Here is a 13642-nt window from a genome sequence, read left to right as displayed (position 1 = left end):
TAATGATCTGGAAACATGAGTTCAAATCCCACCACAGCAGCCGGGAATTTAAGTTCAATTAATAAATAAAAAACTAGTATCAGTGATAGTGACCATGTAACTACAGATTGTTGTAAAAAAAACTGTCTGGTTCACTAATGTCCTTTATGGAAGGAAATCTGCTGTCCTTACCTGGCCTGGCCAGCATAAGCTGACTCTTAGCTGCCTTCTAAAATGGTCCAGCAAACCTCTCAGATAAGGGAATTTACCAGACAGATGCGTTTTACAATCCTGCTTTACTGGACTGACTTTTAAAGGGATAAATGCCTGAAATGTGGTAGCTGTCTGAGGAACTTCAGTATTTTTGCATTACAAGGAGAAATGTATTTAGTAAATGCTGGCATTGCTGGCAACGCCCACATCCTGTGAATTAATGGAAAGAACTTTCATTTGGAATGTCATGTGGTTAATCAAGAAGAGCAGCATGGATTTGTTAAAGGCAGATCTTGTCTGACTAACTTAATTGAATTCTTTGGTGAGGTAGCAGAGAAGGTTGACCAAGATAGTGCAATAAATGTAAATATGGACTTTCAGATGGAATTTCACAAGGTACCACACAGAACCCTTATTGAGAAGATCAAATTAAGTGGTGGTACAACCTTGTAAGGGAAACATAGGTTAGCGTTTCACTCTAATTAACTCCAAGCATGTCTGAATTGCATTTACTTCAATGTTGCTTATCAGTTTCTTAATCAGATACCCCCATTTTTCTATAGTTGATGGGCCTTTTCAGACTGGGAGGTAGGTGGTTTGCAGTGGCATTCCCCAAGGGTTGGTATTAGGTCCATTACTCTTTTCGGTTTTGCAAAATGGCCAACATTCTACTTTGGGGAGTAGCATTATAAAATTTGCAAGTGCTACAAAATTGGCAATGTAATAGATAGTAATGAGGATAGTTATAGGCTTTCGAATGACACAAGGTGAAATGGACCGGAGCATGGCAGATGGAGTTCAATGCGCCAAATTGTGAAGTGGATCAATATTGCAAGATTGTATATTATAAATGGCATAATTTTGAAAAGTGTACATGAACAGAGATACCTTTGTGCCTACTCTTCCACCCCACCACTTACACTCCCACTTGCTTATTCAGCCCGCCACTGTCAACACCGGGGCCTATTTGCCTGGGAAGATTTTATATGCTGAGTGACCAATTTTCATTCCTTGCTTTATATTCTAATGAGCAACTAGGAATCAATGCTGACAAAGGTGCTGCTTTTGTTCCCACAGTTAGGAAATGCTGAGCAGCTGGTGGCTTTGATCATGAGGCCAGTTATGGTTGTATTTTACAATCAAATATTTCTGGATTTGACTTTACTTCAGTTCTTTGAAAGTTTTGTTTGTAGGAATTGTACTGATGCTCACCCAGCATGGGTGTAAGTAAATTAAAGCCATGGGGCACCCCAGCATAAATGTCAGGGATGAGCCTACCTTCGCTTGGCCAGTTCACCCTGCTTCCATTTTTCGGCCAACAGGGCTTTAATTGTTATGAGGCGAGACTCCCACCCTTCTCCAGGAGAAAGCACCGCCTCACAGAACTGTCGCCCAGTCAGAGGCCAGCAGTTCTACAGTACTGGCAGCACCACAAGGAGCAGTGGCCACTGCCAGTACTGCACTGAGGACATCAAAGAGGTGTTCTGCGATGGACCCAGACCTGCAGGTAATTCGAGGATCCACCCGAGGCCAGGCTGGCAGACCTTGGGCCCTGGGCTGAGGGGACACATTGGACAGGTCAGGGGAGAGGGCAGATGCGAGGAGGTAAAACAATGGGCGGGGCACTTCCCATTGGCACAAGGGGCCTGAAAAGGAGGAATCCCCCCCCTCCCCCGTGACCTGCCCACTCACCCCCTACTTTGACTAGCCACCAACCTGCGGGGTCAAACTTGCCGGGTTACATGTTTGGGCGCAGGCCTTTCCTGCTGCCCATTAATTTGGAGTGGTAGCAGGATAAGGCCCTTAGGTGAGTATCAGTTGTCCACTTAAAAGCTTCAGTTGGATCTTGGACAGATGGTCCCCCTGATTCGCCCCTGCCACTCATAAAATCGCAGTGGGGGGTGGGCAGGCAGGCAGCAGGCACACTGCCAATGACAAGGCAACTTATTTTATGGATCCATCTGCCTGCTTTCCTGTCTGTGGCTAGCCCATAGAATCCAGTCCATGGTGTTGTAATGTTGTCAGTTGCTGACATTTTTGATTTTGTTAATTGTGAACAATTGAAGTGTAGAAAACGTTTGCTAAAGTGAACTTTGAACTTGAATATTCAGGAAATACCCATTAGAAATACTTATTAAGTAGAATGCCTGTTACATAGATTATATGGAATTACATTGAATTTATAGCACAGAAACATGCCAATGATGTTTATGGTCTATATAAGCTTCCTCCCAGCTCACTTTATCTCACCCTAACACTATATCCTTCTGTTTGTTTTCACCTCATGTACTCACCCAAGTTCCACTTCAATTCCTTTATGGTTCATTTAAGTGCATCTGTGATAAGATTGCATCATACCAATGTTAAAATTATTTTTCACAGATAAAACTTTTCCAGAGGTACAGGATAATTTGGATCTTTGGGAGGATCCAAAAGAAGATGAACTTTCACCGGAAGAAATTCAAATGGTAAATTCTGTTCTTAACCGTAATTAGGACTAATATACCAGAACTAAGTCCTTAACTTGTTCACTAGATATTTGTTTTAGAATTATTTCGGCTGCAATCTCTGATCCCAGGAATATGCCAGATTGTTCCCTTTTAGGCAGCAAATAGTAAACTGTATAATGGTAACTTTTCTGTATTTCAATGACTCAGGTAATGAGGAGCTTTAATATTGATTTATGGTCCTGATTCTTCCAAAGAAATTTAACCTTCACATATCCTTTCAGCCTACTCTTTTGTTGCTTTCTGAGCCATCATACTTCATTATTGCAAAAACAGAAAATGCTGGATCTACTTACTCAGCAGGTCAGGCAGTATCTGAGGAGAGAGAAATGATTCAGCTCAAGACCTTTCGTCAGTCCTGGAACATTCACTCTGTTTCTCTCTCCACAGATGCTGTCAGAGCTGCTGAGTATATCCAGCACTTTCTGTTTACATTTCTGCTTTCCAGCATCCACAGTATTTTGATTTTGTAATAGCCTGTTTTATTTTTACTGTGTGTTATGTTAGTGTGGTCGCTGTTGGTTGCCGTTTCTTTTGCTGTCTTCTTAAAGCACACACAGCTGAAGGCTAGGATCGAATGATAACATTAACCTTTGAAGTTCAGTGTCTTTCAAGGAATGTTGTAGCTACAATGTGGAATCCAATATTAGGCAATAGAAAACAATAAAGTTCAGATTCATCATTTATCTACATTATATGTATCAATAGGATATGCATCTTACAGATACGTATGTTTTTTTTTTGTTATGCTTAGATTGTAAGCAACGATAATAAGTTCTATTGACCACTGAAGGATAGACTTGTATCATGGTAATTTATGTCACAAATGAGACAAAAGTGAAGAATGAATTTGTGTAAGGTGAGGTACAGTGAAGGGCACAAGTCATAATGAAGATTCCTTTTCCAGGTGGTCAGAATGGGTTAGTTGGTTTCAGAAATAAATCTTCTGGGTAGGACTTCAAATAGTGAAATAAAATGAACCAAAGTACACTTTGGAAGCCGTAACAATGAAATAATAAAAGAAAGAACATGCATTTATATATCATCTTTCAAACCTCCCGACATTGAAAAGCATTCCTCAGCCAAAATACTTTTGAAGTGCAGTGATTTTTACTGTGTAGGGAAACATAACATAAGGTCCAAAAAAAAGGTGAGATAAATGATCAAACTATGTGCTTCATGGTGTTAATTGGGGTATAAGTATTCACAAGAATGCCAGGAGAACTCCCCTGCTCTTTTTCAAATAGTGCCATGCGATCTTTTATCTGAGGGGAAAATGATACCTCAATTTAGTGTCTCATCTGGTGAACTGCACCTTTGGCACTGCAACCCTCAGTAATGCTGCCCAAAGTATTGGCTCAACTATGTGCAATATGTACTCAAGTCTCTAGAGTGGGACTTAAATCCACCATCTAGACTCACAGACAAAGATGCCACTACCAAGCCAAAGCTGACACTAATATTTGCACTGACTCAAAATGCTCATATATAAAACTGGAAGCTTATGTCACTAATTAGGGCCAAACTATGGGAACAATTTTATATGCTGGTCAAGGCCTCACTTGGCTAGCTTCCTGTCTAGTGAATGATATTTCCAATACCCTTGGATTCCTTATCAGCTGTTGCTTCAATCTGTACTGAGATATTTAAAATGGCAACCTTCTCTCATCTCCTTACTTTAGTTTAGGCTCCTACTATTGATCTAAAATCTGAAGACTGTTTTGAGGGTTAGATACAGGATAAGGAATGTTAAATTCGGCATTGAGAGCCGGGATTGAAAGCAACAGGCATAGTTGATATTTAAGTGTTGTAATAGTGGAAGAGCATATTGAAAACTGTAATGAGAAAGAAGAAAATAACATAGGTGTGAATTCCAGTGAGCATGCAGAGTATTTTGATGGATAATACTTTTGTGATGTTGACCTCCTTGCATGAGGGTAACACATTTTGGTTGTTTAGTCGATTGGATTGGGTGTGGGGCGGCGCAGGTTCAGATTGCATGGACACAGTATATTTGTTAATAGCCTGTGCAGCTATAATTGTTGTGCAGACTATTACCAAACCAAAAGAGCTGGGGCTCTTTTCTCTAGAGAAGAGAAGGCTTGAGCGGTGACCTTTTCGAGGTGTGTACAAAGAGGTTTGATAGGTTAGACATAGAGAGAACATTTCCACTAGTGGAGGAGTCCAAAACTAAGAATCATAAATTTAAGATGGTCACTAATAAATCCAATAAGGAATTCAGAAGAAACTTCTTTACCCAGGGAGTGATTAGAATGTGAAACTTGCTACCACATGGAATAGTTGAGGCGGAGAGCAGAGATATATCTAAGGGGCAACAAGGTGAACACATGAGGGAGATAAGAATAGAAGGGTATGCTGATAGGGAAGAGATGAGGCAGAATTTTACTTCCCGCGGGCGGTGCACGCCTGACCTGACCAGGTGTAAAATCGCGTGAGAAGACATCGGGCGAGCTTCCCGACGTCATTGCGCACTCGTGCGATACTTCGCTCGGTGGGCTCATACAAAAGTTGGAAGCGCACCCGCCAACAATTAAGAGGGCAATTAAGCCCACTAACGGTGCAATTGACCCCGATTTCTCGTTGCCCGTCCAACCTTACGGCTGGTGGACAGGCAAATCGGCCGAGCGGCCTTTACATTTTTCATCAAACCTCACCCAAGGGTGGGATGAAGTTTCCGTGACAAAATAAAATAAAAATAAATTTCTGTGGACAGCATTTTTATCAGCTATATTTTCAGGCGATTGATTATGATTGCATGGATACTTTTTTTTCGGCTTTTAAAACCGTTATTTCAGCTTTTTCAGGCCTCCAGCTCCCTGAGGCACCTGCCTGTCTTCAGGGAGATTTCTCGCAGCGCTCACCCATGGAAACGTCATCGCCCTCCCTCTTTCGTCACCCCCACCACCACCCCCCCCGCCCCCTCCCCCCGGCAGCGCTGAACATTTCAGCGCATGTTTCACACTGGCTGGCCGCTAATTAGCCAGCCAGCGTGAAATCGCAGCAGGGGGCCGATCACGGTTGGGGGTCCGTTTCCCGACTGCTCCCGGACCTGCGGACCGGGCACGCCCACCAAAGGTAAAATTCAGGCCAAAGATAAAATTCAGGCCATGAAGTAGAGTGGAATCAAGGAAGCTTGTGCGGAGCATAAGCAGCAGCATAAAACATATGGCCTATTTTGATTCTATAAATTCTGTGAAACAATTAAAAATACAATATAAAAATAAATAAAATATTGGAGAAAACATGACAGTTGCAAAGGAATGTAGCTTTATTTAAATGATCTAAAATAATCGCTATCAATTTTGTCTTTACTGTGTTTAGGTAGCAGTTGTTATGTAGCCAGAAATCTGATTTGTGCACTTATTTCAAAGTTAAGAAATTTCACGCCAATTTTATTTGGTTGATATAAGATGTTCAGACAGCTTCCTAGCTGCACTGAGCAACAGGGTTGCCAACCCTCCAGGATTGCCCTGAAGTCTCCAGGAGTTAAAGGCTACTCTTCTGGAGACTGGTGCAAGCAACCTGGGGAGTAAAAAGAGGGGCATTAAAAAAAGCATTTGTTACATTCGTTTTCTTTAAATAATTCCATTTATTAGTTATAATGTATATATATATAGGTGGTTAGAGAAAAGGGCTGTTTGATTCATAGTCATGAATCATCCAGTCGAATAACCAAGGCCTGAATCTTCCGTTTGGCATGCGGGGATGGGTCCCGCACGTCAACGCGTAAAATGACGCACGGTGATGTCGGGCGTGCGTCCCAACGCCACTGCTGGTCATTCCGATCTTCATTTCAGCAGGTGCGCACCAGAGCCGGCTGCGCACCCGCCGAACTATCAAAGGCTTGTTAAGGCCATTAATCAACTAATTGAGGTACTTGTCAGGGCTGCCCATCCAATCTTAAGGTTGGCAGGCAGGCGAAGAGCCCAGGCGGCCTTCGCATTTTTCATGCAACCTCATCCACGGGCGGGATGAGGTTTTATGAAGAGTTTATTAATTTAATAAAATGTTTCCCGTAAATTCATAAACATGTCCCAGCTCATGTGACAATGTCACATGAGGGGACACGTCTGAATAATCTTATTTTTTTTATTTTTCACATTTTTATGACTTAATCTCCCTGAGGCAGCTCCGTGCCTCAGGGAGATTTCTGCGAGCGCAGAACCTGACTCTCCCTCCTCCCCCTGCCTGCCCAGGTAGCACCGAGCCCTTGAGGGTGCGCGTCATTTTAATCAGTGCTCAATTTTGCAATCTTCTGAGCATTTGGCCTTTGAGAAAATGCTGCATACATTTCCAATTTCAGTTCTGGAGCCCTTTTTGTTGCAACAACACCTAGGGAATTAGCTGTGTGAGTCTTTAGGTATTAAAAGGGAGCAAGACTTAGTCCCATTCTACTGCAGCTGTGAGCATTAAATATCATTGAATTAAATGTATTGGTTTCTTATGCAAAGTGTAGCTACCCTACCAAGTGCATTTTTGTACCTCCAAACACAGAATATATCCTGCTCTGTGTCAGTTATGCAGGCTTTAATTGGCCTGCCCACGCAAAATGGAGGCGCGCAGTCGATCGCAGGCGGCAATCGGCTGCGCACCCACCTGCGCTCACTCCTGCCCAGCCTGCCCAATGGGGAGAAAATTCTCCCCCAAGAGTCTGTTCATTTTGGAATTGGTGTGGAAAAACCATACACACGAGGATCACCCTGTGTAGCAACAATGCCAGGAGCAAGGGAGTGGAGTTGTCGGTGGTGAGCGGTCACATGTTGATACCTTCGGGCATGTGTCAAACATTGTTGGCAACTATAAATGCAACTGTGGGTATGACTTAGTTTAGAAACAAGCAAATCTTTTTCAAAACCACATATATAATTTTGAAACTATTCCAAGTATTCTGTGCTGTATCTAGAAGGATGAGGCCAAAGTATTCCATGGAATTAAGCTGGAATGATTTTTAATGATGGAATAATACCCTTGAATTTGATTTAGTTAATTTGTTTGTTTTTCTCTCTCATCCCAGGATTATAATTGAGTTTTATTAATCAGTGCTCGATTTTGCAATCTTCTGAGCATTTGGCCTTTGAGAAAATGCTGCATACATTTCCAATTTCAGTTCTGGAGCCCTTTTTGTTGCAACAACACCTAGGGAATTCGCTGTGTGAGCCTTTAGGTATTAAAAGGGAGCAAGACTTAGTTCCATTCTACTGCAGCTGTGAGCATTAAATATCATTGAATTAAATGTATTGGTTTCTTATGCAAAGTGTAGCTACCCTACCAAGTGCATTTTTGTACCTCCAAACACAGAATATATCCTGCTCTGTGTCAGTTATGCAGGCAGTATTGTATATCTTATTTTTGTTTATATTATTTATGTAATGTACGGTGCTTTAGCAAGATTTTATTCCCACCAATAATAAGAAAAATGGGATTAAAGTTATGAATTGAACTGGTTACACTAGTAGAAGACGTGGTAAGCTTCTGAAATATGGAGAGCACATTCATTGTTTGAGAGTGCTCAAACGTGCCAGTAAAGTATTCCATTCATTTTCCTTCACGCTGAATAACATTTAGCTATATATCCACCTGAACTTTGTGATTTGTGCATTCTGAATGTGCCCCAAGTTTGACCACATTTATTTTTCTCTAAGCATGCACAACTTTATTCATAGATAAATATTAATGAATGAATTTTTTGCAAGGGGTGGGAGATCAGTCATTGTGAGGATGTTTGAATTTAGACCAACTCTTCGGGCAGAATTTTCTGGCTGGCTGGCGGGTGGGTGTGGACCCGATCGCCGCCCGCGGTTGGGTCCGTGCCGCCATTTTACACTGGCGAGCCAATTAACGCCCGGCCAGGCCAGCGTGAATCGCAGCTCCTGAGGACAGCAGGGGTGGGCGGGCGGGCAGAAGCGGGACTGCAATGACCACCAGGTCCGGTGGCGACCCGGTGGCCTGTATTAAAAAGCTGCTGCAGCCTTTCAAAGGCTGACAAACATGGCTACTGGAAGGGCTCCCCAGAGCGCTGCTGGTGAGCAGGCCAGGCAGGAGGGCGGGCAGGGGGGCACTGTGCCCCTCGTTTTTCAGACGATTGCCTTGCTGTCCTGGTACCCCAGGATGGGAGGAGGAGTTCCCCCCCACATGACCAAACGTGCCTGGGAGGAGTTTGCAGAGGCCGCGAGCTCCCACAATGTGGTGCAATACACCTGGATCCAGTGCCACAAGCGCTTCAGTGACCAGTTGCGCTTGGAAAGGGTGAGTACCATGTTGGCATTGGTCATTTAACCCAGCAGGTAGGCTTTCCCCGCCCGGCACCTGCCCCTCCCCCCTCCTCTCCCTCCCCAAGGTCTGCCTGTAATGACTGCATTGAATCATTGACAGCATGTGTCCTTCGCTGGGTGGGCCAGCAGATATTGCCCATGCCTAGGTCCCCCTGAGGGGTTGGTGAAGAGATGGGTTCTGCACCCACAGCATGTGGTACACTGAGTTCAACATGACTGTTTTGGGGGCAACCTGGAGGAGCTGCACCTGGGTGCAGTGCTGGAACTCCAGGACATGTCCAAGTCAGAGTGATGACATGCTGGGAGGGGAGCTTCAAGGTGGCAAGGCACCAATCGACTTGCTGCCCTCTGCATTCCACATGCTTGCACTGCCTTGTTATGGAAGGTTAGACCCTGTGGTGCCAATGTGATGTAGGCAGCATTTGGCCAAGGGGGATGGGGACAGGCCTGGCATCTTTCTGTGTGTGTTCGGCAGCAGCGGGGTGAGGAGGCACTGGAGCCCTGCAATGTCCCACTCTGGTTGGGGTGGGTTGTCTGCAAAGAGAGTCCAGGTACAAGTAGCACTAATCGATGCTCTTCTCCCCTTTTCAGGAGAAGAATGCACATAATGCTGCTGAGCGGGTGAGGACTGGCGGAGGGCCAGCCCAGGTGGCGATGCTTAGTCAGTTGGAGCAGGAGGCACTAGATTTGGAGAAGCGCCATGCGCCCAGGTCCACCAGTGTCGGTGAGACTGGGGTGCCATGGGCAGGTATGTTTACCCAGCAGTAGGGTCACCATTGTTCTCCCAGCAGCCGTGGCAATGCTCAGTGATTGAAGTTTGCAACATGGCTTGACCATTGCTTGTGGAAGGATGAGCGTATAATTATCCAGGGGACAGGGATGCACATTGACATTGTCTCCACGTTAACTGATCCAATGTCCTTGTTCTTCCTTTCAGCATCAGCAGAGCAGGGCCAGGAGGAGGAGGAGCAGCATGGGCCCCCTCTCACAACTGAAGGCCCTGAAGTCTCGGAGGCACCAGCGTCACACCATCTCTGCCAGGCAGGCACCAGCGCAGATACTGGCACCTCGGTGGGAATTAGTTCATCGGCTAGTGTCCCGGGGCACAGCGGTGAAGGCACTTCACAGTCACTGGAGGAGCTGGCGGGGACAGAGAGTGGCCATGGCGCCAGCAGTCAGAGGACTGCAGGGGACCAGCCACATGCTAAGTCGGTGGCTGCAGTCATCCACAATGCAGCAAACGCAGGAAATGCGGCAGGGTGTGTGGGAGCACCTGGTGGAGAGACTTGGCTTGGTGTCTGTGGTGGAGGCGTCTACGCTGGTCAGTGCCAACGTGGGAGATGGTCTGGGCACCAAGTGTCCCAGCTCGGTGCACATTCATCCACGGTGAGCAGGGAGGTCCGAAGCGACCTCACGTTGGCGCAGCAGCTGCCTGTCGTCTCTACAGGCTTCTCTCAGGGCGCTCCGGATGAGGGCAGCAGTTCCTCCGCCCCTCTCCCAGTGACCATTGCATCCGGTGAGGCTGTGATGACTGGGGAGATGCCAGCTGTGGAACTGGCAGCTCCCTCCCAGGCGGGGCCAGCGCAGCCTCCACAGGCCAGAGGACGACCGCCAAGGTCATCGAGGCCAACAGGACAGCAGAGTGAACAGGCTGTCCCAGATGTCACTCCCAGTGAGGGGGCAGCACCAAGACGTAGCACCCGAAAACGTAAACATAAGGCACCTTAGACACACCACAGGTTTATCACTGGTGCTTTTGTGTTGGCCCGCAATGAGGTCTTTATGAGTTGGTGTGCCATTTAACATCTTTATCATTTTGTTCTCTTAAGTTCCTTTTGTTATACTATTAAATTCAGATGTCACCATGGCTGTGGGTGCCTCTTTTCTTCTGCAGGTAAACGGTTACCAATAATGTTATGAGTGCTTTGTGGGACATTCAGCTTTATTATCAAGGCCCTTAGTTAATGTTTCTATCCAGGCAGATTTTGTACTCAGGTATCGAGTATGGAGCCTGCAACCCAGGCTTGTCCTGGAGGTCCATATGTGGTGTACTAACTGAAGGTTCATTGGATTATAGCCTCCCGGGTGTCCTTGCCTCCCTGGAGTATGCCCGGGTTAGTGTCTACCCCCTATGCGTGCTCATCCTCGGACTCACTGCTGGACTCATCGTGTGCAGCTGCAGCCACTGTGTCTACATCTTCTTCATCCACAGTGTCCCCCCTTTCCAGCGCAAAATTGTGCAGAGTGCAGGATGCAACCACTATCAGTGATACACAATCTGGGGGGGTTCTGGAGTGCGCCCCCTGAATGGTTCAGGCATCAGAAGCGCGTTTTGAGAAGACCGATGGACCGTTCCACGACAGCCCTTGTGGAGGCATGGCTCCTATTGTACCACTGATCAGCTTCTGCTCTTGGATAGCGGAGAAGTGGTCATGAGCCACCTTCTGAAGAGATAGTCCTTGTCACCCAGCAGCCATCCATCAAGCCAGGCTGGAGCACTGAAGAGCCTCGGCACCTGGGAGTGTCTGAGGATATAGGTGTCATGGGAGCTGCATGGGTACCTTGCACAGACTTGTAGAATCAGCATCCTGTGTTCACACACTATCTGCACGTTCATGGAGTAGAATCCCTTCCTGTTGATGAAGGCACTGGGCTCACCTTCTGGCACCTTGATGGTCACGTGTACAGTTTATTGCACCCTGGACGCGGGGGAAGCCAGCAATTGCCGCGAAACCTCTGGCTTATTTAGTCTGGCTTGCCTGGTCTCAACAGTAGTAGATGACAGTCAATGCACGCCTGTATGCACGTCAATGAGTGTCTGTAACCTGTTTGACACAAGTGTGGGCAGCTGATTGGGAGACACGCAAAGATCACCCACCGAGCCCTGGAAGGAGCCAGAGGCATAGACGTTGAGGACAGCTGGGACCTTTGGAGCCACTGGCATGGGGTATCCACCCACACAGTTCGTGCAGATCTCAGGCCCAATCATCTGACAGGTATAGTTGACTGTCTCCCTTGAGAGACGGAGCCTTCTTCGACACTGCATCTTAGACATATTGAGGTAGCTGCTTCACCACCTGTAAACCCTGGCAGCAGGATAGTGGCATCTTCTGCAGCCCCTTCTGCCTTGGACTATCTCTTGGTCTTGCAATTCTTTTGGCTACGCCTCTCCTCCCAAAGGTGGCTCCCCTGGAGGCTGAATGTGCACTCCTGGCCTCCTCCCCCTTCCAGCCCTCCCTTCCTCCTCAGAGGAGGTGCCTCCAGTGGAGAGTTCAACTCCCATTCCCAGGCTAAGGGAAGGCTTCCTGAAACCTGCAGGCCCAAAGAAGATTCCTCACTGCAGAGTGCTGACCTGAAGGTTGTATGTCCAGTCCATGCAGCTGGTGTGCGTTTTGAAGTATTGCAGCTCACACAAGCAAGTATCAGTTACTTTGAAAATTAAATATTTGACAGAGCGCACTCACAACCCCACTGAGCCTTCTTATCCCGCCCGTGGTTGAGGCTTATACAAGTGTCTCCTACCTGCCTGCCCGTTGCAGCCCGTGCGCCGACCCGAAGATTGCACGGGTGTCAAAAAATCACCGTCAATTGGCACCTCAAGGGCCTTAAGTGGCCTGTTAATTAATGGCAGGCGCGTGTCGGATATCATCGTGCACGCGCCCAACGGAATATCGCAATAGCACGCGGTGACGTCGGGATGCTCGCCCGACATCACCGCTCGTCATTTTATGCGTCAGCGTGTGGGGCCCACCCCCGCAGGCCAACAGGAAAATTCTGCCCTTCAAGTGTTTGAGCATCTCCAATCTCAGATTCCTGATTTGCTGTATATGCTGAGAGCTTGTTACCGTGAAGGAAAGGGGCTGGTAGACCCAAACATCATTCCTTAATGAGCGATGGCAACACAAAAACAAAATCTTTTTGTCTGTGAAAGCTCTCTTTGCTCACAAATTGATTTGTTTGTTTTCATTTTTATTTGAATTTGAAAGGGATTATAAATTACCCTGAAATGGTTGCTATTAAGAATATTCATGTGTTTTATATTTTGCATGATAATTAATATTGTACTTTATTCCTGGCAGTTTGAACAAGAAAACCAGCGCCTTGTCAGTGAGATGAATAGCCTGGTGGATGAAGTGAGGTAATTTTATTATAATGTGGCTCTCTTGACAGAAAAGCGTGAAAAGCAAACAATTCAAATCTAATGCAGACTTTAATAGAACTAATGCTTCTGTCTATGAAAATGTTTATAAAAATCAGTGCAAGTGGAGGAAAATGTTAAGTCCTCTGATATCTACAGAGACAAATGTTTTTGTAGATTTATGAATCAATTCCCTCAAATTAAATAATTGCAGAGGTAAACATACACTCTTCCCTGTCTTAGTTTTTTACATATTTAAAATTTCGTCAGGAATATATTTGCTACATTTCTCGACCTATAGTAATGTCACCATCTATACTAATTCAGTAACTTTACAGGTGGACATCCAGTTGGCATACCCACATTTACATCCCTTCCCCTATTATTTTCATTCCTTTCCTAAAAGCAATGACTCAAGAAAATTAATACCATGAAGTATGAGCTACACAACTTTGCCCTCGAAAGGGACCAAGGGTTGAATCTACAGAAGGAAGTTAAGGAGGAGCAGAAAG

At 45.8% G+C, this 13642-nt stretch overlaps 1 protein-coding gene across 1 annotated transcript in view; it reads left to right on the top strand.

The window, feature by feature from the left end:
- Positions 1–13642, top strand: part of stx18 (syntaxin 18) — a 159454-nt gene that overhangs the window by 132832 nt on the left and 12980 nt on the right. The window contains exons 7-8 of the mRNA XM_041187975.1: positions 2575–2660; positions 13072–13130. Coding sequence (XP_041043909.1) covers positions 2575–2660; positions 13072–13130 — 145 coding nt within the window. The remainder of the gene's footprint in view (positions 1–2574; positions 2661–13071; positions 13131–13642) is intronic.

This window comes from Carcharodon carcharias, chromosome 1, assembly GCF_017639515.1.
Source record: "Carcharodon carcharias isolate sCarCar2 chromosome 1, sCarCar2.pri, whole genome shotgun sequence".
In the NCBI taxonomy this organism is placed as follows: Eukaryota; Metazoa; Chordata; class Chondrichthyes; order Lamniformes; family Lamnidae; genus Carcharodon; species Carcharodon carcharias.
This window is presented reverse-complemented; position numbering and strand designations above follow the sequence as displayed.